This window comes from Carcharodon carcharias, chromosome 3, assembly GCF_017639515.1.
Source record: "Carcharodon carcharias isolate sCarCar2 chromosome 3, sCarCar2.pri, whole genome shotgun sequence".
NCBI classification, from domain to species: domain Eukaryota; kingdom Metazoa; phylum Chordata; class Chondrichthyes; order Lamniformes; family Lamnidae; genus Carcharodon; species Carcharodon carcharias.
In genome coordinates, this window is record NC_054469.1 from 83,933,291 (window position 1) to 83,956,187 (window position 22,897).

The window sequence follows — 22,897 nt, forward strand, 5'->3', positions numbered from 1 at the left end:
GTATACCACAGGTGTCAGGCATGATGACCCTGTCCAGCGCACTCCATTCCTTGTCCCTCAACAGAGAAGATACAGATCCAGCAAAGGAAATGGAAATGCTGAGGCCCTCAGTCAGAAGACTGAACATGGAAGGCAACCCATTTTGCCAGCTTAGATGCCATGCTCATGCCTCAAACAAACAGCAGCATTCACACCCCAATCTTCTGCGGGATCCGGGCAGGGAGTCATCAAAGTATCACTGATGTGCTTATGAGGGAGATCCAAACCCAATCCAGAAAGGTGGAGCCATGTACACTTTCGCCTTCGCCTTCACCATCCATTTCAAAAGAGAACCTCAGGCAGCATCAACCAGTCAATGAAGATGTCAGTAGATTTCATTTCTACTGGAAGACTTACTGTCCACCGGCCCAATGCTGTCTAAGGAACAAGTTCAAGTGGGCACATAAACTACTGAGGTGCTGGGAGAGAAGCAGGTTGGAGGGTGGAGTTCTCTATTGGCTGCTTCATGACAGCGGGAGAGAGATGAAGCAACGCATCCTGCGTCAAGTGTTGATCGCAATTCATGATCAGGTGGGACAGCGAGTGTCCTGCACTAACAAGACTAGCCAGTGTAACTAGCCAGGGATGGCTGCCGATAATGCCAACTACTGCTGGAACTGCGAGAGGTGTACTGTGGCCAAAGCAGGGAAGCGGCTCGTCACCAGTGGTCACCCATTACGCTGAACCTTTCACTGGAGGACAACCTCGTAAGATCATTCTCAGGGGAATTACTTGATGTCAAAAGTATGGTGGATGATGTGGGGGAAAGCAGCCCACTTAACAGCACAGTGGAACCTGAAGCAGCAGTCAGTTGTGGCCCGAGTGAAGAGGAGTCAGATAGTGATGGTAAATCTGGAATGTGTGTGTCAAGGATCCAGGAGGTTCATCCAGTGGGAGGAGGCCAACTCCAGTGCCGGAAGGAGATGCCTGACAGGAAGGCTGCAAATAGAGAAACTAGTGTTGCTGATAATGCGGACCGATTATAGACCCCTGCATGGCTGAGCCATCACAAAGGCTGGATCCCATTGCAAGTACCAGTTTGGAGGATGGTTTGGGAAGTTTATCTCAAGCAAATGCTGGATATCAGCCCAGCCCATACCATTTGGCCAGATTTGGGATGCACAAAGGGAAGGCTACCACCAATGTGGACTCAAATATGCTAGCTATCTTATCTCAATCAACCCTGCTGATCGAGATTGCTCAGTAAACAGTCAATGTGTGATGTGTCGAGTTGCTGGGATGGCAACTCTCAAGCAGGGAAGTGCATAGGCACCTCCGGCAGCAGGTGATGACAATGGGGGAGAGCACCAAGCAGGGGAGCTGGTCAACAGCTGTGGGGCGTCTCCCTGTGGGGAGCAAATTCTTTGGCAAGCTGAGGGGTGCAGCCAGATACCATGAGGTTGGTGGGTAGGTGGGAAGCAGCAAGGACAAGTCCAGGACTTGACGTGTTGCAATGTGGTGGGAGATGAGGACAGGAATAGGGCAGCTTGAAACCACTGGTGGCTAGATTCAGGAAGGGGAATTGGAGACCTAGTCAGACTGACTGGCAGCACACCAAGTCTGAGAAGCCTCATGGAAAGAGAGAGAGCAGGCAGCAGCGAGAATCTGGAGCATTGGCTGTGAATATTCATTATAAATAGCTTGTTCCTTTAAGTTAAGCTCTCTCTTGAGTGTTTATACAGCTTTGCTGGTGGAATAATGGAACCTTGTATTTTTTAACCTTCTTGCATTTAATGTGTGCTTAAATTCCACTTTACACTTAAGTCTGAGTCAAAATCCCTTCCTCAACAAAAGCCACCAAAGCAGATTTAACATCGTTTATCTCATTTGCAGTTTGTAAGACCTGAGAAATTGAATTTGTCTACATTCTAAATATGCCACAGGCTGTGAAGCACTTTTAGACGTACTGAAGATGTGTGAGGTGGTGTATAAATATGCTTGAAAGGTTATGGAACACAACTTGTTCAGTCATCCACCATCAGATCTGGCCGGGTCACAAAGCACGATTGGGCCCTGCCCTCATCTGCTAAAACTGCTCACTATTCCAGGAACATCCTGGAAAGCAAAGATAAGCCCCAGCTTCTTTTCTGTATTGCAAACTGGCATCCCCCGACTCCTCCAACCTTATCTCCAACAATAAGTGGGAGGAACTCATGGACTTTTTTGTGGCCAAGATTAGACCATCTGATCAGCTGCCTTCACATTGCCCTCCCTTCGACTACCCTACTGGACCAAACTTCCTCTAAAGCTTCCCTCACCCTAGTCCCGAACATGCATCTCTCTCTCCTATCTTCCCTCATACCCTCTCTGATTATATCTTGTTCATAAGACCTAGCACCTACTATTTCAACCCTATTCCCACTAAACTGCTGACCACCAAAACTTCCCTCCTGGTCCCCACATTATTAACGGTTCCCTTTCAAGTGTTGATCCCGTACCCTTTAAATCTGCTGTCATTACCTCTCTCCTCAAAAGACATACCCATGACCACACCCCCATTCATGCAACCCACCACCCCACATTCAATATTCCTTAACTCTCCGAAGTCCGGGAACTTATTGCCTCTCAAATCCATCCCCACCTTTTCCAGAAGTCCATGTTTGATTTTGCTCCAGTTAGGTTTCCACCACTGCCTTAGAACTGAAAGGGCTCTTATTAAAGTCAAAAATTATATCCTGTATAATTGTGCCAAAAGTAAATTATCCCTTTTTGTCCTCTGCGACTGTCTGCAGCCTTTAATTCAATTGATACCTTTGATACCTCTAGACTTGACCATTCCAGTGCACTCCTGGCTGGTCTCCTGCACGCGCCTGGATTTTTCATATGGCGGGCTGGACAGGACCGGGTGGGGGCGGCGCTGAGCCGATCGTCGCCTGCAATTGGCTGCGTGCCGCCATTTTACATGGGAGGGTCAATTAAGGCCTGCCCAGTGTAATGCACAACCGGTAGCACTCAGCGCTACCTGTGCAAGCAGGGGGTGGAAGGAGAGTCAGGTCTTGTGCTTTTTTGAGCATGCGCACAGAGGAGCACAACAATCTCCCTGAGGCATGGAGCTGCCTCGGGAGATTGAATGGATATGAAAAAAATTAAATAACCGATTTAAAATTTATTCAACCATGTCCCCTCATGTAGCTGTGTCACGTGAGTTGGGACACATTTGTAAAGGTGAGAAAGTTTATTTATTTTATAAAAGCTTCAGGAAACCTCATCCCGCCCATGGATGAGGTTTCCTGAAAAACACGAAGACTGCTTGGGCTTTTCACCTGTCTGCCAACCTTAAGGTTGGATGAGCAGTGTTCTTATGTACTTTAATTAATCCCTTAATGGCCTTAGTAGGCCCTTAACATTTCGGCGGGTGTGCAGCCAACTCCAGCGCATGCCCGCTGAACGGAATATCGTGATGGTGCACGATGACATCAGGATGCACGCCCAACGTCATCGTGCGTCATTGTACACGTCGATGTGTCGGGCCTGCACCCGCGCGCCAACCGGAAGATTTTGCTCATGAAGTCATCCAAAACTCCATTGCTCTTGTCCTAATTAGCACAAAGTGCCATTTACATATCACACACAAGGCCCTGTCCTTTGCAGAGAGAAGGAGCATGTTATGTGTTACACCTTTTTCAAGTAAACAAAAGCTTAGGGGACAGCCATTCCCTGGTTCATTTCCCATGGCAATCCCTTGACCAGTCAGGGTTCACCTGCCTGGTTTGAATTTTAACTAAAGCTTGGCAATTAACTGTTCCTGGTGCATTCTCCATGGCAATGCCTATACCAATCAGAGTCCACTTGCCAACCAATCAACACACTCTTCTCATGAAGTATAAATTGTTGTTCCCTTTACCATTGGCATTCTTGCAAACTGTCATGATGAGTGCAAGACGGAAAGCTTCGACAGCATGTCTCTTATTTCAGCAATACTCAAGTTCTGTACTACCAAACAACTATCTCCTTATGTGTGTTGTATTTTGTTTCATAATGTGGCTGTGAAGCACTTTGGGCCAGTTTATTACGAAAAAGGTACTATATAAATATAATAAAAGCAAAATACTGCAGATGCTGGAGACCTGAAAAAAAAACAAAGCTGGAAAAACTCAGCAGGTCTGGCAGCATCTGTGGAGAGAGAAACAGAGTTAACATTTCAAGTCCAATATGTTCTTTGGAACAACATATATATAAATATGAGTTGTGTTGCTTCTGCTTTAAATGTAATGGATCTTTGTAAATTGCAAGTATGATTTCTGTTTTACATCACAGTGGCAATCTTGTCCTGTGCATCACCTTGGACCATTCAGCACATCAACAGAACAAAGATACGATTAAGTCATCTTATAGCTCTTTTTTAAGTTTTTCAAACTCATTTTTGAATATCAATGTAAGACAGAAAATTATTACTACATACTCTGCAGCATTGGCTTGTTAAAGCATCCCCTGCTGCAGCATAGTTTCAAAAACCAGTGGTTCCATAATGATTAAAAATCATTTACTGTAACTGTGCCTTGTCCCATTGAGATAACAATGTCATGACTTTTACCCTTTCTTTACTTGGGAGCACTACCAGAAAAGAGAGACTACAGTTCTTCAACCTCTTTCACTTATCACACATGTATATTTAAATCTGAGATACCCCAGCTAAGTGGTCAGTTCACTGTACAATTTTGGATCCACCATAGCAATCTCTATTAACACTTTTTGAGGGTTGCAATATTTGTTGTCGTAAGATATTAAAATGCTCAGTGGTTTAGCAAACTTGGGCTTTAACTGTAGAACCACAAAATGGAGTCTTGCAGTGGTGTAGTGCTGCCGGAGTGCACTGGAGCACCGTTCCAGCACCACCTGAGCATCACTGGATGGTAAATTCTCTTTCACTGATTGGCCATCCACTCTGCTGTTCCATATCCAGTTGTGATGGTGGTGGTGGTTGGGCTGGTGTGGCCGGAGGTCTGGCTGGCTCTGTCTGAGTGGTGGTGAGAGCTGGTGCTGTGGGGTCTGGAGATGGAAGAGCGGGTCTGGGAGGGCGGGCTGGACCCCGGGTTGTACCACTTGTTGCTGCTCAATCACCTGGAGCTGGGGCAGGCCTGTGGCAGCTGCCTGAGGCCTGAGCTGTGTGGCCTGAGCCAGCCCCAAAGACTGGTGCTCAAGTCAAACTGCCTGGCTGGCCTCCCCGCCGAGCTGGGCCACCTGCAGGCCCTGCAGACCCTTGATATGTCCGGGAATGAGCTTGGCTCCCTGTCTGACAGCCTGGGCCTCCTGGAGCAGCTCAGCAGCCTGAATGTGAACCGCCTGAGCCAGCCCCCCACCATACAGTCCCCCTCCGGCCTCAGCTACTGCTTCTGCCTCAGCAACCTCCAATGTGTCTTGTGAACCAGTTGCAAACCCTGCCTGGGAACATCTTCCAGCCTGACCTCTCCCTCCTGAATTCCATCACCGCCTCCAATAACCTGATCAAGGAGCGACCGCCTAGATTCAGTCACCTAACAACCCTGAGGGTGGGCGTCAGCTCACTATAATCAGTCTTTAATCACCTTTCTATAGTGATCGAGATTATTCCTTTATAATTATGTATAATGTTAATTATCTTTGCATTGTATGGCAGCCAAAACTGTGATCTATCCTCTCAATGTGGCCCACAGTGCTTTCTTAAAGTTTAATAACTTTAATAACTTTTATGTAGTTTCATACATAATTGTACATAATCACATATAATATTTAATAACCTTTCTACAATATAACAACTAAAACCTATTCATCTCAATGTGGCCTCACATTGATAGAGTTCTTTACTCTTTCATGGGTTGTGGGCTTTGTTGGCAAGGCCAGCATTTATCCCACAAAAGAGTTATATTGGACTTGAAACATTAACACTGTTTCTCTCTCCACAGGTGCTGCCACGCCTGCTGAGTTTTTCCAGCACTTTGTTTTTATTCCAGCATTTATTGCCCTAATTGCCCTGCAAGCCAACCTCTTAGCATCTGAGTGTTAGGGTTAGGGTGAATGTTCACTTGCCTATTTCAAAGTGTAGATGCTGGTAGGATGTTTCTTTCATGGAGCAATGTAGAATTAGGGGGCACAGTTTAAAGATGGGGCTTTCCCATTTGAGATGGAGAGAGGAGGAATTTCTTCTGAGGGTCGTTGGAATTTAGAATTCTCTTTCACAGAGAGCAGTGGAGGCTGGGTCATTGAGTATGTTCAAGGCTGAGTTTGACAGATTTTTGATCGACAAGGGAGTCGAGGGTTATGCAGGGTTGAGGGGACAAGAAGGCATGAGTTAAGGCCACAATCAGATCAGCTTCTTGAATGGCAGAGCAGGCTTGATGGGCCGAATGGCCTACTCCTACTTCTTATGATCTTATACACCCACTTGATTTTTCTTTCCACTGATGTCAATGGAACCCACTCTATTAATTGTCCGACTGGATTTTAATCCTCCAATATTGAAGTTACTTGTTTCTGGGAGTAACACGTGCAGGGGGATTTGTCTCATTGACAGTAACAATCAGAACGGGAGGGAAATCCTCTTGCAACCGTGTGGGGCTTTGTGACTTGTGACACAGAGGCGGCCACCACAGGGACAATGTTGAGTGATTTCTACCTGCATTATTTTGTGGGGCACAAGGGCAAGTTTGGCCATGAGTTCCTGGAGTTTGAGTTCAGGCCAGAAAGTAAGAGTTGACAAGAATGTCCGGGGCTTGCAGTGTGGCTGTGAATCCAGAGCCCAGGGAGATTAAGAGGTGGTGGATCAAAGGCCACAGACACTGTCCAGAGCCTCAAGCTGCTGCTACTGAATGTCCTTAAGTCAATGTGCAGCAGCAGCAACAGCAGCAACCGTCCTGTGCAGCTCCTTGACTATAAGACTAAAAGAAAAACACAGACCTTACAATACCCTGCACATAGCTTTCTCATAAACAGATATTCCAGGGTCTTTGAAGCTCAAGGTTCCCAGGATCTAAAGCAGCATCAATACCCCCAACACCCTGCTGTGTTTGCCTACTGAACATTAATTCCTTGGCTGTGATGGCCTGAGAATATGAAACGCTGTATAGTGTTTGTATTCCCTGCTGGCAGCTTTACATGGAATTTATAGCATAGAAACAGGCCATTGGCCCACCTCATCTATGTTGGTGTTAATGTTCCAGATGAGACTCCCCCCACTTTTTTTGATCACACTGTCAGGGTAACCTTCAGCTTCTTTCATCCTTGGCACAATTCTAATAAATGTTTCTGCACCCTTTCTAAAACTTTCACATCCTTCCCATTGAGGCTGAACCAGTATTGAATAAAGGTTCATAACTTACTTGCTTCTGTGCCCCTTTATAAAACCTAGGATTTAGTATAATTTATGAACTGCTTTCTCAACCTGCCTTGCCACCTTCAATGATCTATGCACATATACACCCAGGTCTCTCTGCTCCTGCATTTCCTTTAGAACTATACCCTTTATTTTATGTAATCTCTCCTCATTCTCCTCACCAAAATGTACCATTTCCCACAGTTCTACATTAAATTTCATCTGCCTTGTGTCTGCCCATTCCACCAGCCTGCCTATATCCTCTTGAAGTCCATCATTATCCTCCTCATAGTTCACAATACTTCCAAATCTTGCATCATCTTCAAATTTTGAAATTGTGCCCTGTACACCCAGGTCAAGGTGACTAATATAAATCAAGAAAAGCAGTGGTCCCTCTATATACCATCCCCCAGTCAGAAGTAAGCAAAGTTTCCTGTAATTCATGTTTTTAATAGACTTGAATTAAATAATTAAACTGCTGCATAATGAAATTCTAGCTATGCTAAAGACTAATGATTCAAAATACTACATGGTTGGAAATAAAATGTCTACCAGCACTAATATTTTTCACTTAAAAAGCAAAGTTTTACTTATGGTTGGGGACTCAAATGATTAATACGTAGGAAAACAACATAATAATAGATTTAGAAATGATATGGCCAACACATTTTCTTAGAGTTCCTGCATCTCAGTTTGGCACTACACCTCTGGAGCCTTGCTATATAGTTCTCTCCTGTTCTTCTGAATTTGTGATCTCTACTCAGCAACATCTTACAAGGGGTAGGTAGAAACTGTTGTGGTGGGGTTGGGGGTGGGCAGTGTAAGAGGGTAGAAATCTCTTAACTGGTTACTATTGTGTGTCACCCTGCAGCTGCATAAAGGGTAGCAGGGATTAGAAGCAGTAAAGTCTGCTGAAGAGCAAAGAAGTTGCAGAAAGAGCTTAGACAATGGTCACAAGTGAGTAGAACTAGGCCAGGTGAAACTCAGTAGAGGTAAGTAAAAGATCTTATGCACTGGAAAGAAAAAGGGGGCATACTTGTTGGGAGTCCTATGTGCAGTTTTAGGTTCTGCATTATAGGAAAGGTGTTACGGCAACAAGGATTACAGCCCAGATTCAGTAGGATGTTGCTGATGAGGAAATATAAATATGAAGGGAGAGAGACGTGGAAAATTGGGGACTTTTTTGTTGGAACTGAGGGAATTGTGAGATGATTTGATAAAGTGTTTAAAATTACGATGGGGCAGAACAGAATGGATAGAAATACACTGTTTCCAGTGGATGAGGGGTTTAGCGCAAGTAAACATAAATAGAAGACTAAATGTAAGAGATTTAGAACTGAGAAGAGGTGTGTTTTTTTAACATAGAAAGCTGTGAGGCTGTTGAATGCACTACCAGAATTAGTGACTGAAATGGAGAGCACCTCCACATTTAACAATAAGTTAGGTTATTGAAGGGAATAAAAGGATATGAAAAGAGAGCAGGAACATTAGATTAAGACTGCTGCTCATATGACAGAAAACACCAGCAGAGACTGGCTGGACTGAGTGTCCCGTTTTCCTATTGTAATCTCCATGTAGCATTGGGAATAATTTGAATTTTGCATTTATCTTAATTGTGAATATGTATTTGAATATAATTTTGAATTTGAATAGTCAGCACTGTTGCATTCCTCTTAACTTCTGGCAGAATTTCCAGCAAGACTTAATTCTTAAATAAGCCAGTTTGTGTTTTCTTTCTTTAAGGTAATAGGCACATGATTGGGCCTCTGAAAAGTTAATTGCTAACCCACAAATAAAACTGTTGTGTGCAGCTATTCTAAAAATGTAAATAGGATGTTAGTCCAGTTTTTGTTTAAATTATGGATTCAGTCATTTGCAATATAAATGATAACCTCACTGACAGCCACATCAAACTGCAGAAATTAAAATCACTATTTGAATTTAACATCTATGCAGTGCATTTAAACTTGTAGGGTAAAACGTCCTTTCCCCATTCCCCCAGTTTTCCCTTTGACAGAATCACTGATGTAGTCAGTAGCCTAAATCTTTTTATTTATGTCATTGCTTATTGTTAATGCCAATGTATCACGGTAGACAAAATACTAAAGGAGAAATCAATTTTCATTTCCTGTTCAATTCCACAAAGCAACCTTTATTCCTCCCTCATTGTGGATAATGGAAAGGTTCTGTTAGCTTCTTTGCCTCTATTTGTCAGTTGAAGTATTTTAAGTTCAGTGTATATTTTTTTCATTGGAAGCACATTGTATGATGGAGCCAAGTATTTGCTGAAAATCTTCAGTAGCCTAGTGCCACATTGCACTGGGCATAATGCAGAGATGTAATTTAAAGAAACACCGTCACCATAAAAAAGGGATTTGAAAACCTTTTTGCATTGTGCAAGAAGAGCAATGTGTAATTTTTTGCTGAGATATCCCACTCAAATGATGCAATTATCTATTTTTAGTACAGCTCATGGCATTGTATTGCTTTCAAATGATAAAAGTGCAACTAACTTGAAACTTTTTCCAGCAGACAATGCAAATTACTGTATTTTGTTTCTAGACTTGGCTTAATATTTCTTTAAGGGTATATAAGTGGTAAGTTTCCACAATAGTCCTATCCTTGTGTTTCTGCAGATTATATATGTGCACCATAGAAAACTTTAATGTGTCTTTTTAGGTGGGAATAGAGAAGTGTCCATGGTGTGCCTAATCATTACATGATCATTTTCCTTAACGTAAAGAAAAATGGCAATTTGTGGAAAAATATTCCAAGATCATGGTGAGGCTTCATGCTGGAGTAGATCTTTCATGGTTCAGCAAAAAAAGTGTGGAGCAACTTTTGGACCCGTTCAGTGTTTTTGGTTTATTTCAGCAGTTCATTATTAATATAAACAAACCGTGTTACTTTTAATTTCCACGCTTCCTTCCACAGTGCTGCTGGTGGTGAGATTTTCAACCAATGTGTAGCCGAGAGGGAAGAGGCCTTCAAAGAAAAAGATGTCAAACGGCTTATGAAACAGATATTGGAGGGTGTGGCTTTCTTGCACAGAAACAACATCGTCCACCTTGATTTAAAAGTAAGTGTCATGTGTTCTTGTTTTAAAGTTGTATATGTTATAGAGTTGATTTTCCAGGTAACTTTCCTTGGTGGAAACAATGAACTTTATTTACAAGACAGCAGCAGCAGCTACAGGCATGCATCAAACTCCATAACTAAAGAAGAACCCTCTCCTAGAGGTTCCCCGTGCTGCTAACTCATTGGTTTGCACAGATCATGTGATCTTCAACACAGGATTATTCTTAAAGTTACATCTTACATTTATCAGGACTATGATTACTACAGTATAATACCCTTTAAATTTTAACACTTATTACATAAGGATGTTACCTGGCAGCCGAAAATGGTGCAGTATATTCACATTAAAAGTCAATGGTCATTTTTGTGAATGAGCAATTTTCCTCTTTAGTGGGATTTTGGTAGCCTTGGAGTGTGAAGCTCAATGTGTACATATTAGACCCAGTAAGTTTAGATCTGAACTTTGTGGATTTGCTGGAATAATCAGGGTAGCCCTTTGGAGAGGCAAGATAGCCCTTTGGATCTGATCCAGGGCCACCTTTGAGGGAGGGAGTGGGGGGGGGGGTGTTGGTGGTGGGGGAATTGTTGAAAGCAGGCATAACTGTGTATAAAAAGTGCATAAACACATTACTGTCAAGCTCATTAGAACTGTCAAAACTTTCAGAAGCACCTGTCAAAGGGAGCTGTCAGAGAGAGCTGTCAAGGCATTTAAAAATACTGTCATTTTAATTTTTGAAAAAAAAAATTCTGGAATGTTTTTCAAAAAATGATTGCTATTTTACTTTGTTGCATAAGCTTGAGCACTTTCATTATTGGATTACTGCTGTGTGTCTGAATTCACAACCATCTATTATCACAGTAGGGTGCTTGCTAATTACAGTTTGATTGACATCTACAGGTGGTTGTGGACTCTTTGTGCAACTATGAATTCCCATGCTTGTAGTTATAAGCATTTGTGTACTTGAATAGAATGTTTGTTATAAGGCTGTATTAAGTTGAAGGGATGTAAATGTCATAAATGGGTTTTTATGAATGAGTATTTTTTTCAATATAGTGATGTCTGCAATAGACACTTAGGACTTTATTTTATAGAACTTTATTTTATCTCATCTCTGCATGGGTTCTGGGGTTTGCCTATGGTGGATACTAGATGAGTTGCTATGGTAGGTGTAAGGGAAAGGGAAAAGGATAAGGGGCATGGGTTGGCATGAGTTAGCACTGAGTTAGTACAAGGGCTATAAAGGGCCACAGGGGGTGGTTAGAGAGGCATAGGTTGGCATGGAGGGTATGAGAGACCATGGGGACATTGGTTGATATGGGGGCATGAGGGGTCATAGGGGTCGTTTGAAGAGACATCCTTTGGTGTGGGTAGGCACGGTTGGGACATGGTGTGTGTGAGGTTGAGGAGCAAGATCTGGAGGGATATTTCATGTTTTATTGTTTAAATTAAACTTTGACCACAGTTCTGGATCTCCGAGACAGGCCTTCTGCCTGGCCCGCCTCTGCAGCTGGCAGCCTCCTCAGTTACTCCAGGGGCCATGTCCCCACCGCTGCCACCGCCCCTGCCTTCCCCCCCATGAGTACCTGACTCGGGAGCAAAAACCTGGGCCCTAGAATCCACAATGCAGGATGAAACTTGTTAACACTTAGGTGAAGATTAATCATGAACACTCTACATAGATTTGTAAGGACTGGGCTATGCTTGACAAATTCCGTAGAATTGAAAAAATTGAGAAAATTGTCTAGATAAATGGAATACAGTGTTTATAGACATGGACTTTCAGGAGACACTGGATAACTTGCTATCTAAGAAGCTTGTTATGAAAATTGAGGCATACATAAGGTATCACAGGAATTTGGGTAGATGGTTGGTTAGATGGCAGGAAGCAAGGAGTAGGGGGTGAATTTTCAGGTGGGCAAAATATGAGCATTAGTGTACTCTGAAGATTTGCACTATGACTCTTTTGTTTTCCATTTATATCAATGATTTGGACATCACAAGAGGAATAATTTTGAAGTTTGTTGATACAAAATGTTGGGCATGGCAAGCTGAGAAGGATTGCAAGTGAACACAGACAGGTTAATAGATTATAAGCATACAAAATAGGAGCAGAAGTAGGCCATTCAGCCCCTTGAGCCTGCTCCACCATTCAATAAGATTATGGCTGATCCGTTTGTGTTTCAAATTCCACACCTACTCCTGATAACTTCTGATTCCCTTGCCTAACAAGAATCTGTCTACCTCTGCCTTAAAAGTATTCAATGACCCCACTTCCACCATCTTCTGAGGCAGAGTGTTCCAAAGTTGCACAACACTCTGAGAGAGAAAAATTCTCCTCATCTCTGTCCTAAAAGGGCAACCTCTAATTTTAAAACAGTGCCTCCTAGTTCTGGACTCACCCACAAGAGGAAACATCCTTTCCACATCCACCTTGTCAAGGCCGTTCAGGATCTTGTATACTTCAATCAAGTCATCCCTCACTCTTCTAAACTCCAGTGGAAACAAGCTTAGCCTGTCCAACCTATCTTCATAAGACAACCTGCTCATTCCACACATCAACCTAGTAAACCTCCTCTGAACCACCTCAAGCATTTACATCCTTCTTTAAATAAGGAGACCGAAACTGCACACAGTATTTGAGATGTGGTCTCACCAATGCCCTGTATAACTGGCGCATAACACCCTTACATTTGTGTTCAATTCCTCTCGTAATAAAGGATAGCATTCCATTAACCTTCTTCATTATGTGCTGTACTGTATACTAACCTTTTGTGACTCATGCACTAGAACACCTAGATCTCTCTGCACCTTGGAATTCTGCAGTCATTCTCTGTGGGTAGCAGATAACAAAAATGCAAAGCAGTAAATTTTGGAGTAAAGAACAGTGAAAGGAAATGTACTCTAAATATCCTATTCTGAACAATGGGGGAATGGATATCTTTAAGGGGCACACAGGTAGAAGAGACCATAAAATGACACTGGGCATTCCATGTTTTATACATTTTAATAGCAAGGAAGTGATGTTGAATTTACAGCAGATATAGGTGAATTCTTCCCATTGGTATTATTACATGCAATTTTGAACCCTCCATTATAGTAGGGTTGTTGAATTCACAGAAAAGGTAAAGCAAAGATTCAGCCGCATGAACTTAGGACTGATGACTTCAAAAAGTTAGGGCTTCTATTGGTAGAACATAGAAGGTTAAGGAGATGCTAATAGTTTTTCAAAATTAAATCGTTTGTGAGGATAAACAATGTAATGATTTTGGCAAGCAATTAGGAGAAGCAGGCATGGTTACAAAGGTGGATGAAAGCAATCTTTGTACTGGATACAATGTAGGGTTGGATGATCAGCTTGGGGTCACATAGGATGCTGAAGTTGCAAATGGTGTGATTCAACCTTAGATAGGTAGGACATGGGAATGGAATCGTTGGTGAGGATATGGGGTTTGTTACAGGGTCGAAGACAATGATTACAATCTTTCCAATGTTTAACTGGAGGTCTTCGTGGATGATCCGTGGCTGGATATCAAATAAACAGTCTGGCAGCACAGAGAGGGTGGAAGGAGAGCTGGATGTCATCAGTGCACATATGTATGAGAATGGTCCCAGGTATGAGTTACGTAGACAGGTTGGAGAAGTTGGGACTGTCTTCCTTGGAGGAGAAGGTTGAGAGGAGATTTGATAGAGGTTTTCAAAATCATGACAGGACTGGTTAGAGTAGATGGGGAAAAACTGTTCTGACTGGTGGAAGGATCGAGAACGAGAGGGCACAGATTTAAAGTAATTGACAAGAGCAATGGAAATATGAGAAATTTTTTCATGCGGTGAGTGGTTAAGCTGTGGAATGTGCTACCTGAAAGTGCGGTGGAGGCAGATTCAATTGAGGCATTCAAAAACAAATTGAATTATTATCTGAAAAGGAAGAATGTGCAGGGCTACAAATAGAAGGCAGTGGAGTGGCACTAGATAACTTGTTCCTACTGAGATAGGGTGCAGGCTTGATGGGCTAAATGGCCTCCTCCTGTGCTGTAATAATTCTGTGAAGCTGACCCCATGCCTTTGGATAATGCTGCCAGGGGGCAAATGAAGGCCCTGCACACTCACCATTTCCTTTTTGAATGACTCCCACTGCTCCGATGTAGATTTTCCTACAAGTAGCTGCTCCCAGTCCACTTTGGCCAGAACCTGTCTTATCATATTGAAATCGGCCTTCCCCCATTCCAAACCTTTATTTCCGGTCCATCTTTGTCCTTTTCCATAATGACCTTAAATCTTACTGATTTACAGTCACTGTCACCAAGATGCTCCCCCATTGAAACTTCTACCACTTGCCCAGCTTTGTTCGCTAAAACTAGCTCCAGCACCAACCCGTCTCTTGTAGGACTTTCTACGTGTTGGCTTAAAAGGCACTCCTGGATACATTTTAAGAATTCCGTCCCCTCTAAGCTTTTCACACTTTGTCTATCCCAGTTAATATTGGGGAAGTTGAAATCCCCTGCTATTATTATTCATCATGTTCACAAGCCTCTGAGATTTACTTACATATCCACCCTTCTATCTCTCCCTGACTGTTGGGGGTCCATAGTACATGCCAAGCAATGTGATTGCCCCCTTTTTGTTTTTAAGTTCTACCCATATGGCCTCATTTGAGGAACCTTCTGAGATATCATCCCTCCCTATTGCAATAATTGACTCCTTGATCAATATTGCGACATCACCTACTCTTTTAAGCCAACCCCCCACCTGTCCCCGCCTGCCATCTCGTCTGAAGATTCTATACCCCAGAATACTGTGCTGCCAGTCCTGCTCCTCCCTCAAACATGTCTCCATGATAGCACTGATATCATATTCCCATGTGTTAATCAACACTCTCAACTCATCTGTCTTACTTGCAAGAATCCTTGCATTAAAATACATGCCATCCAGCCTTGCCATGCTCTCTTGCGCCTTAACTTGACTATCAATGCTCTGCCTTCCAGGCTGACTTGGTTTTTTCTTCTATACTTTTCTGTACATCACCCCCTGCTATACCTCCACTCTGTATCCTATCCTCCTGCCAAATTAGTCTAAACCACCACCAACAGCACCAGCAAACCCGCCCGCAATAATGTTGGTCCTATTCCTGTTCAGGTGCAACCTGTCGGACTTGCACTGGTCCCAACTTCCCCAGAAACAGACCCAGTGATCCAGGAATCTAAAGCCCTTCCTCTCGCACCAACTCTTCAGCCACGCATTCATCTGTTCTACGTGCCTATTCCTGTACTCTCTAGCACATGGCACTGGGAGTAATCCAGAGATTGCAACATTTTGAAGTTGCAGGGAAACAATTCATCAACAATGAGCTAGTCTTTTTCAGTAACTAAAGTCAAAATCCTTCAGATTTTTCTCAAACCCACATAATCCAGAGTATGTGGAGAGCCTCTTGAAGCAGCCGCAAATGTCATAGCTGGAGAACTGCAAAACTGGACCTCATACACCCTTTAACCTTGAGCTTGCCCTGAACAATCTATCACATCACCTTGACCCTCCAATTTGACTTCCAACCTTCCTATTCCCATACCTCTAAAATAATTAAGTCCTTGCTGTCATTTTAGACAGTAATAAGACAGTCCACAGGTGATAACTTAATTAACCGCACCTCCACCAAGAACGCACCTAATCTGTCGAGAAGTCTCCCCCTTATAAGGAGGAAATATTAAATTTGTGCAAGACCGTTAATGTTAGTCGTGGCTCAGTGGTAGCACTCTCACCTTTGAATCAGAAGGTTATGTGTTCTATTCCAGAGGCATGAGCACAAATTCCAGGCTGGCGCTTCATTGCAATACTGAGAGGGTGCTGCATTGTTGGATGTACCACCTTTCAGTTGTGATGTTAAATCAAGGCTCACATGCTCTCAGGTGCTTATGGCTGATCCCATGGCACTGCCTGAAGAAGAGGAGTTCTCCCTGGTGTCCAACCCAATATTTATCCTTAATGAACATCGCTAAAATATTCCGATAATTAAACTCATTGCTGTTTGTGGGAGCATGACGTGCACAGATTGGCTGCTGTGTTTCCTACATTACAATAGGGACCACACTTCGAAAAGTACTCAATGGGCTGTTTGTGAGGTTGTGAAAGGCACTATAATAAATACAAGTTCTTTCTTAGTTATGCCACAGTCAAAGTACTTTGTATAGAGACTGTGTGTATCCCATAATTTTGTTATTCATTTATGAGATGTGGGAATTGCTGGTAGGCCAGCAGTTATTGCCCATCCCTAATTGCCCTTAAGAAGGTGGTGGTGAGCTGCCTACTTGAACAGGTACAATCCATGTAGTGTAGGTACACCCACAGTGCTGTTAGAGAGGGAGTTCCAGGATTTCGATCAAGCGACAGTGAAGGAATGATGAAGAATTTCCAAGTCAGGATGGTGAATGACTTGGAGGGGAACTTCTAGGTGGTGGTGTTCCCATCTATCTGCTGCCCTTGTCCTTCTAGATAATATTGGTCATGGGTTTGGAAGGTGCTATGTAAGGAGCCTTGGTGAGTTCCTGCAGTGCATCTTGTAGATGGTACACACTGCTGCCACTGTTCGTTGGTGGTGGAGGGAGTGAATGTTTGTGGATGGGGTGCCGATCAAGTGGGCTGCTTTGTCCTGGATGGTGTCAAGCTTCTTGAGTTTTGTTGGAGCTGCACTCATCTTAGCAAGTGGAGATTATTCCATCACACTCCTGACTTGTACCTTGTAGATGGATGGGTTTTGGGGAGTCAGGAGTTGAGTTACTCACCGCACAATTCCTAACTGCTGACCTGTAGCCACAGTATTTATATGGCTAGTCCAGTTCAGTTTCTGGACATTGGTAACCCCTAGAATGTTGATACGGGGGATTTGGTGATGATAATGCCATTGAATGTCAAGGAGTGATGGTTACATTCTCTCTTGTTGGAGATCGTCATTTCCTGGCGCTTGTGTGGCGCAAATGTCAGCCCAAGCCTGGGTATTGTCCAGATCTTGCTGCATTTGGACATGGACTGCATCAGTATCTCAGGAGTTGTGAATGGTGCTGAACATTGTGCAATCATCAGCAACCATCTGCATTTTTGACCTTATAATGGAAGGAAGGTCCTTGATGAAGCAGCTGAAGATAGTTGGGCCTAATACACTACCCTGAGGAACACCTGCAGTGATGTCCTGGAACTGAGATGACTAACCTCCAACAATCACAACCATCTTCCTTTGTACTAGTATGACTGCAACCACTGGAGAGTTTTCCCTCTGATTCCCATAGACTTCAGTTTTGCTAGGGCTCCTTGATACCACACTCGATCAAATGCAGCCTTGATGTCAAGGGCAGTCACTCTCACCTCACCTCAGGAATTCAGCTCTTTTGTCCATGTTTGAATGAAGGCTGTAATGAGGTCAGAGCTGATTGGCCCTGTTGGAACCCAAACTGAGCGTCATTAAGCAGGTTATTGCTAAGCAAGTGCTGTTTGATAGCACTCTTGATGACCCTTTCCATCACTTTACTGATGATCGAGAGTAGACTGTTGGGCAGTAACTGGCCGGGTTGGATTTGTCCTGCTTCTTGTGTACAGGACATATTTAGATATGCAAGGAAATAATATCATAACATCATAGGAAATAACATACAAAAACAAAAACAGAATTACCTGGAAAAACTCAGCAGGTCTGGCAGCATCGGCGGAGAAGAAAAGAGTTGATGTTTCGAGTCCTCATGACCCTTCGACAGAACTTGTCCAGCCTAGTCCAGCCTCACCTACCCAACTCCTCCACTCTCTTCTTGAATCCTAATCCTTCATCTGGCACAAAAAATTAATTTTCCATCATCTAAGGGTAAATCTTCTGAGTTGAAAACTATTTCTACAAAATGGAGAAATTAACTTTCATATTTATCCTTGTATTTATGTTGCATTCTGCAGAGTAAAACCAATTGTTAACTTGAAGCATTTAATTTCAATATTGCTGATTATAAAGTTCTTAATAGAAGCATAAGATAGAAAATGATACAAACATACAAAATAGGAGGAGAAGTAGGCCATTCGGTCCCTCAAGCCTACTCCGCCATTCAATAAGAGCTTGTGTTTCGAGTTCCACCTTCCCAATTATCCCCAATAACCTTAGATTATTGTTAGACAAGGGAATCACTCTCCCTTTGCCTTAAAAATATTCAGTAACCCTACCTCCACCACCTTCTGAGGCAGAGTGTTTCAAAGTCACACAACTCTGAGAAAAAAAAATTCTCCACATCTCTGCCCTGTAAGGGCGACCCCTAATTTTAAAACAGTGCCCCCTCATTCTGGACTCGCCCACAAGAGGAAATGTTCTTTTCACATCCATCCTGTCAAGACCATTGAGGATCTTTTATACTTCAGTCAAGTCACCCCTCACTCTTCTAAACTCCAGTGGAAACAAACCCAGCCTGTCCAACCTATCCTCATAAAACAGCCTGCTCATTCCAGGAATCAATCTAGTAAACCTCCTGTGACACACTTACATCCTTCCTTAAATAATGAAACTGCACACAGTTTTCGAGATGTGGTCTCACTGACGCCCTGTATAACTGAAGCATAACATCCTTACTTTTATGTTCAATTCCTCTCATAGTAAAGGATAGCACTCCATTAGCCTTCTTAATTACTTGCTGTATCTGCATACTAACTTTTTGTTACTCATGCACAGGAACACCTAGATCCCTCTGTATCTTGGAATTCTGCAGTCATTCTCCACTTAAATAATACCCTGCTTTTTTTATTCTCCCTGCCAAAGTGAACAGCTTCACATTTTCCCACATTACGCTCCAACTGCCAGATTTTTGCCCATTCCCTCAACTTAGCTATATCCGTCTGCAAACTCCTTATGTCTTCTTCACAACATACTTTCCTACCTATCTCTGTGTTGTCTGCAAATTTAGGCACCATTCCTTCACTCCCCTCATCTAGGTCATTGATGTAAATTGTAAAAAGTTGAGGTTCCAGCACAAACGCCTGTGGGCCTCCACTCATCACATCCTGCCAATCAGACAAAGACCTATTTATGCACACTCCTTTTTCTGCCAGCCAACCAATCTTCTATCCATGTTAATATGTTACCCCCTATACCATGAGCTTTTATTTTCCGCAATAACCTTTGATGTGGCGCGTTATCAAATGTTTTCTGGAAATACAAGTTCAGTACGTCTATAGGCTCCCCTCTATCCACCACACATGTTATTCCTTCAAAGAACTCTAATAAATTGGTTAAACATGATTTCCCTTTCATAAAACCATGCTGACTCTTCCCGATTTCCTTGAACTTTTCTAAGTGCTCAGTTATAACCTCTTTAATGATCAACTCTAACACCTTCCCCACAGCAGTCATGAAGCTAACTAGCCTGTTGTTCCCTGGTTTCTGCATCCCTCCCTTCTTGAATAGAAGGGTTATATGTGCTACTTTCCAGTCTGATGGAACCTTTCCAGAATCTAGAGAATTTTGGAAAATTAAAACCAACGTATCTACTACCTCATTAGCCACCTCTTTTAAGATCTTAGGATGAAGTCCATCAGACACGGAAACTTTTCAGCCCACAGCTCCATCAATTTGCTCAGTACCATTTCCTTAGTGATTGTAATTTTACCAAGTTCCCCTCTCCCCTCCACCTCCCGATTTACAGCTATCACTGGGATGTTTTTTGTATCCTTTATAGTGAAGGCAGGGGCAAAATATTATTTTAATTTCATCCACCATATCCTTATTATCTACTATTAACACTCACTTTACCTACTCTTTTCCTGCTTAAATACCTGTAGAAACTCTTGCTGTCCATTTTTGAAGTATATAGATTTTTCTGCTTGTTCTAGAAAATTGTTAAGCATTCAGGTCAAATTCAATATTAGCACATATTTTTTAAACTTTATATTTGGAAGATGCATTTTGTGATAACAATTTGGAATTAAAAGAATATACATACCATAGAAACATTCTGTATTTTTTTTCGTATTCCACCTGCTCAACTATTATAGAGGTGGGAGTTAGCAGGGAGGGGGAAAGAGAATTTTCATTATAATTTTTATGTTGTGCGTGTGGCAGAAAAAGAGCAAAGGCTAAGATTAAAGATATGACAGCACAGGGGTGGATGGTGAGTGCTTCCTCTTAACTAATTCTGCTACAACTGCTGTGTAATGGTGCATTGGAACAGGAGTAGAATAATCAGCTCCATGAGCCTGTTTTGCCATTCCATGAGTCATGACTGATGATCACCTGCCTTGGCTCCATATCCCTTAAAAATATTGGCAGAAAAATAACTCAGATTGAAAATTAATTGAGTTAACACCTTCTATTTTTTGTGGGAGTTCAACACCTCTACCACCCATGTAGGTTCCTTGAAGAAGTGTTTCTTAACTTCTCTCCTGTATGGCCTGGTTCTGATTTTTGACCTTAGCCGAAAATCTTTGTCTATCCACCACATAAAATCCTTAGAGGCTGTTTAACCTGGCTGGAGAGTCTAGAATTGGTGGCCATAGTCTCAAGAAAAGGGGTCAGCCATTTAGTACTGGTAAGAGGAGAAATGTCTTCACTGAGAGGGTTAGAATTCTCTACCCCAGAGGGCTGTGGATGCTTAGTTGTTGAGTATGTTCAAAACTCTGATTGGTAGATTCTTGGATATGAGCATGGTGGGAAAATGGAGTTGTTTTAGAAGTTCAGCCATAAACTTATTGAATGCCAAAGCAGGTTCAAGAAAATGTATGGCGTACTCCTGCACTTTTTTAAAAAGGTTTTTACACAGGCTAATATTCCATTAACACTTTTAATATTTTTAACCTAACTACTAAGTTTAGAGATTTAAACTTATCTCAAAAAGTTGTATATATATATCTACAAAAGCCCATAACCAAATTTTCCAGCCCCTCACACTGGCGGGATCTTCCAGTCCTGCCAATGTGAACGGAGATTTCAATAGCTCACCGGCCCAGCTGCAGGGAAATCCGACAGGAAGGGTTTAGGGGTGAGGGGCTGGAAAATTCCTGCCCACAAATTTGCAAGGAAGAAAGTTTGGCCTCCCAAACTTGGACACTGCTGTGTGATGGAGCAAATCATAGTTTATTCTGTGGTTTCGTCACAAACTCTGACTAACTGCTGAGATGCAGCTACATCTAGTTTTCCATTTGTCCAATAGCCTACCTAATTCAGACAAGAAAGATGGACAGGGGTCTAAGAGCAGCTCCTAGTGCTAGTAGCCTCATTAGTAAGGTAGATCATTTCACTCACTGGTGCATTTGTGAACCGCTGGCAATAATGCCATGAGAGATTTCATGGGAGTGGGAAGAAGCATATTGCAAGGGCTATGGCTCAAAGCATGTACTGCTACACTTGTCACGCCTCCATATTTAAAACTGATGAACTCATAAATTGCAAAGTCTACAAATGCCTTTTGTTTTCTCCCATCCCATACTGACTGTTGTGCTTAACAGAAGGATAAGGCACTTGCATGAGAGATACATGAATACAGCTTATCCTGCAAGAACAAAAGTGATTTACCCCCTGCTTCTTCCCTTTAACAGCCCGTTCACATCCCCAGTCCCGGCATCCTTGTCCAAAAACAAAATCTCAATTATTATTCAGGCACCTTATGTGTCAATCTGAATTAACTAACCCAGTCCTGAACAATTAATTCAACACCTTTCTATGTGACCCTGATCTTCAAACTTGCAACTCCCCACCTCCCTGTAGAATCACTGTCATAGGGCAGGATTTTCCCCCTATCGGGGACACAGTTGAAGGGCGGACTTCTGATCGGCACCCTCGATTGGGGGCGTGGCACCATTTTACATGGGTGGGCCAATTAAGCGTGATGTCCGCAAGGAAGCGCTTTGCACTCCCTGTGCGGGCGGGAGGGAATCCCAAAATCAAGAGTGTGCTCTTTCACGTATGCGCACAAAAGAGCGTACTTATCTCCCAGAGGCTAAGTGCTGCCTCAGGGAAATCAGCTCTAAATGTAAAAAAGCTAAAAGTAGAAAATTAAAATTTTCATAACATGTCCCCTCATGTGACGCTGTCACATGAGTTGGGACATGTCCATAATTTTTACAAAAAGTTTATTAAAACTTTTTAAAACCTACATGAAACCTCATCCTGCCGGTGGATGAGGTTTCATGCTTTTTCTAATTCCCACCAGGGCTCCCAGACTGCCCACCAACCTTAAGGCTGGATGGGCAGGTCCACTAATTATCTTAATTGCTCTGTCAATGACCTCAATTGGCCATTGACAGGTCGGCGGGCGCACAGCTGGTTTTGCTGCGCCCCTGCCTACTGGAAAATTTAATTGGGGTGTGGTGACATCGGGAGTTCCGCCATACATCACCATGCGTCATTTTACGCGTCGGCGAGCGGGCCCCGCCCCCTGCTCGCCGACAGGAAAATCCTGCCCATCATCCATGTGCTGTATGTGCATGTGCCACCCAACTATTTGGACAGCTCCAAGGGTAGCTTTCATGTTGGCTGTTAACCA

The 22,897-nt window shown here is 42.9% G+C and overlaps 1 protein-coding gene across 2 annotated transcripts in view; it reads left to right on the forward strand.

The window, feature by feature from the left end:
• stk17a (serine/threonine kinase 17a) overlaps positions 1-22,897 on the forward strand; it is a 106,764-nt gene that overhangs the window by 60,111 nt on the left and 23,756 nt on the right. For both annotated transcript variants that reach the window (XM_041184985.1, XM_041184986.1), the window contains exon 3: positions 10,262-10,406. In XM_041184985.1, coding sequence (XP_041040919.1) covers positions 10,262-10,406 — 145 coding nt within the window. The remainder of the gene's footprint in view (positions 1-10,261; positions 10,407-22,897) is intronic.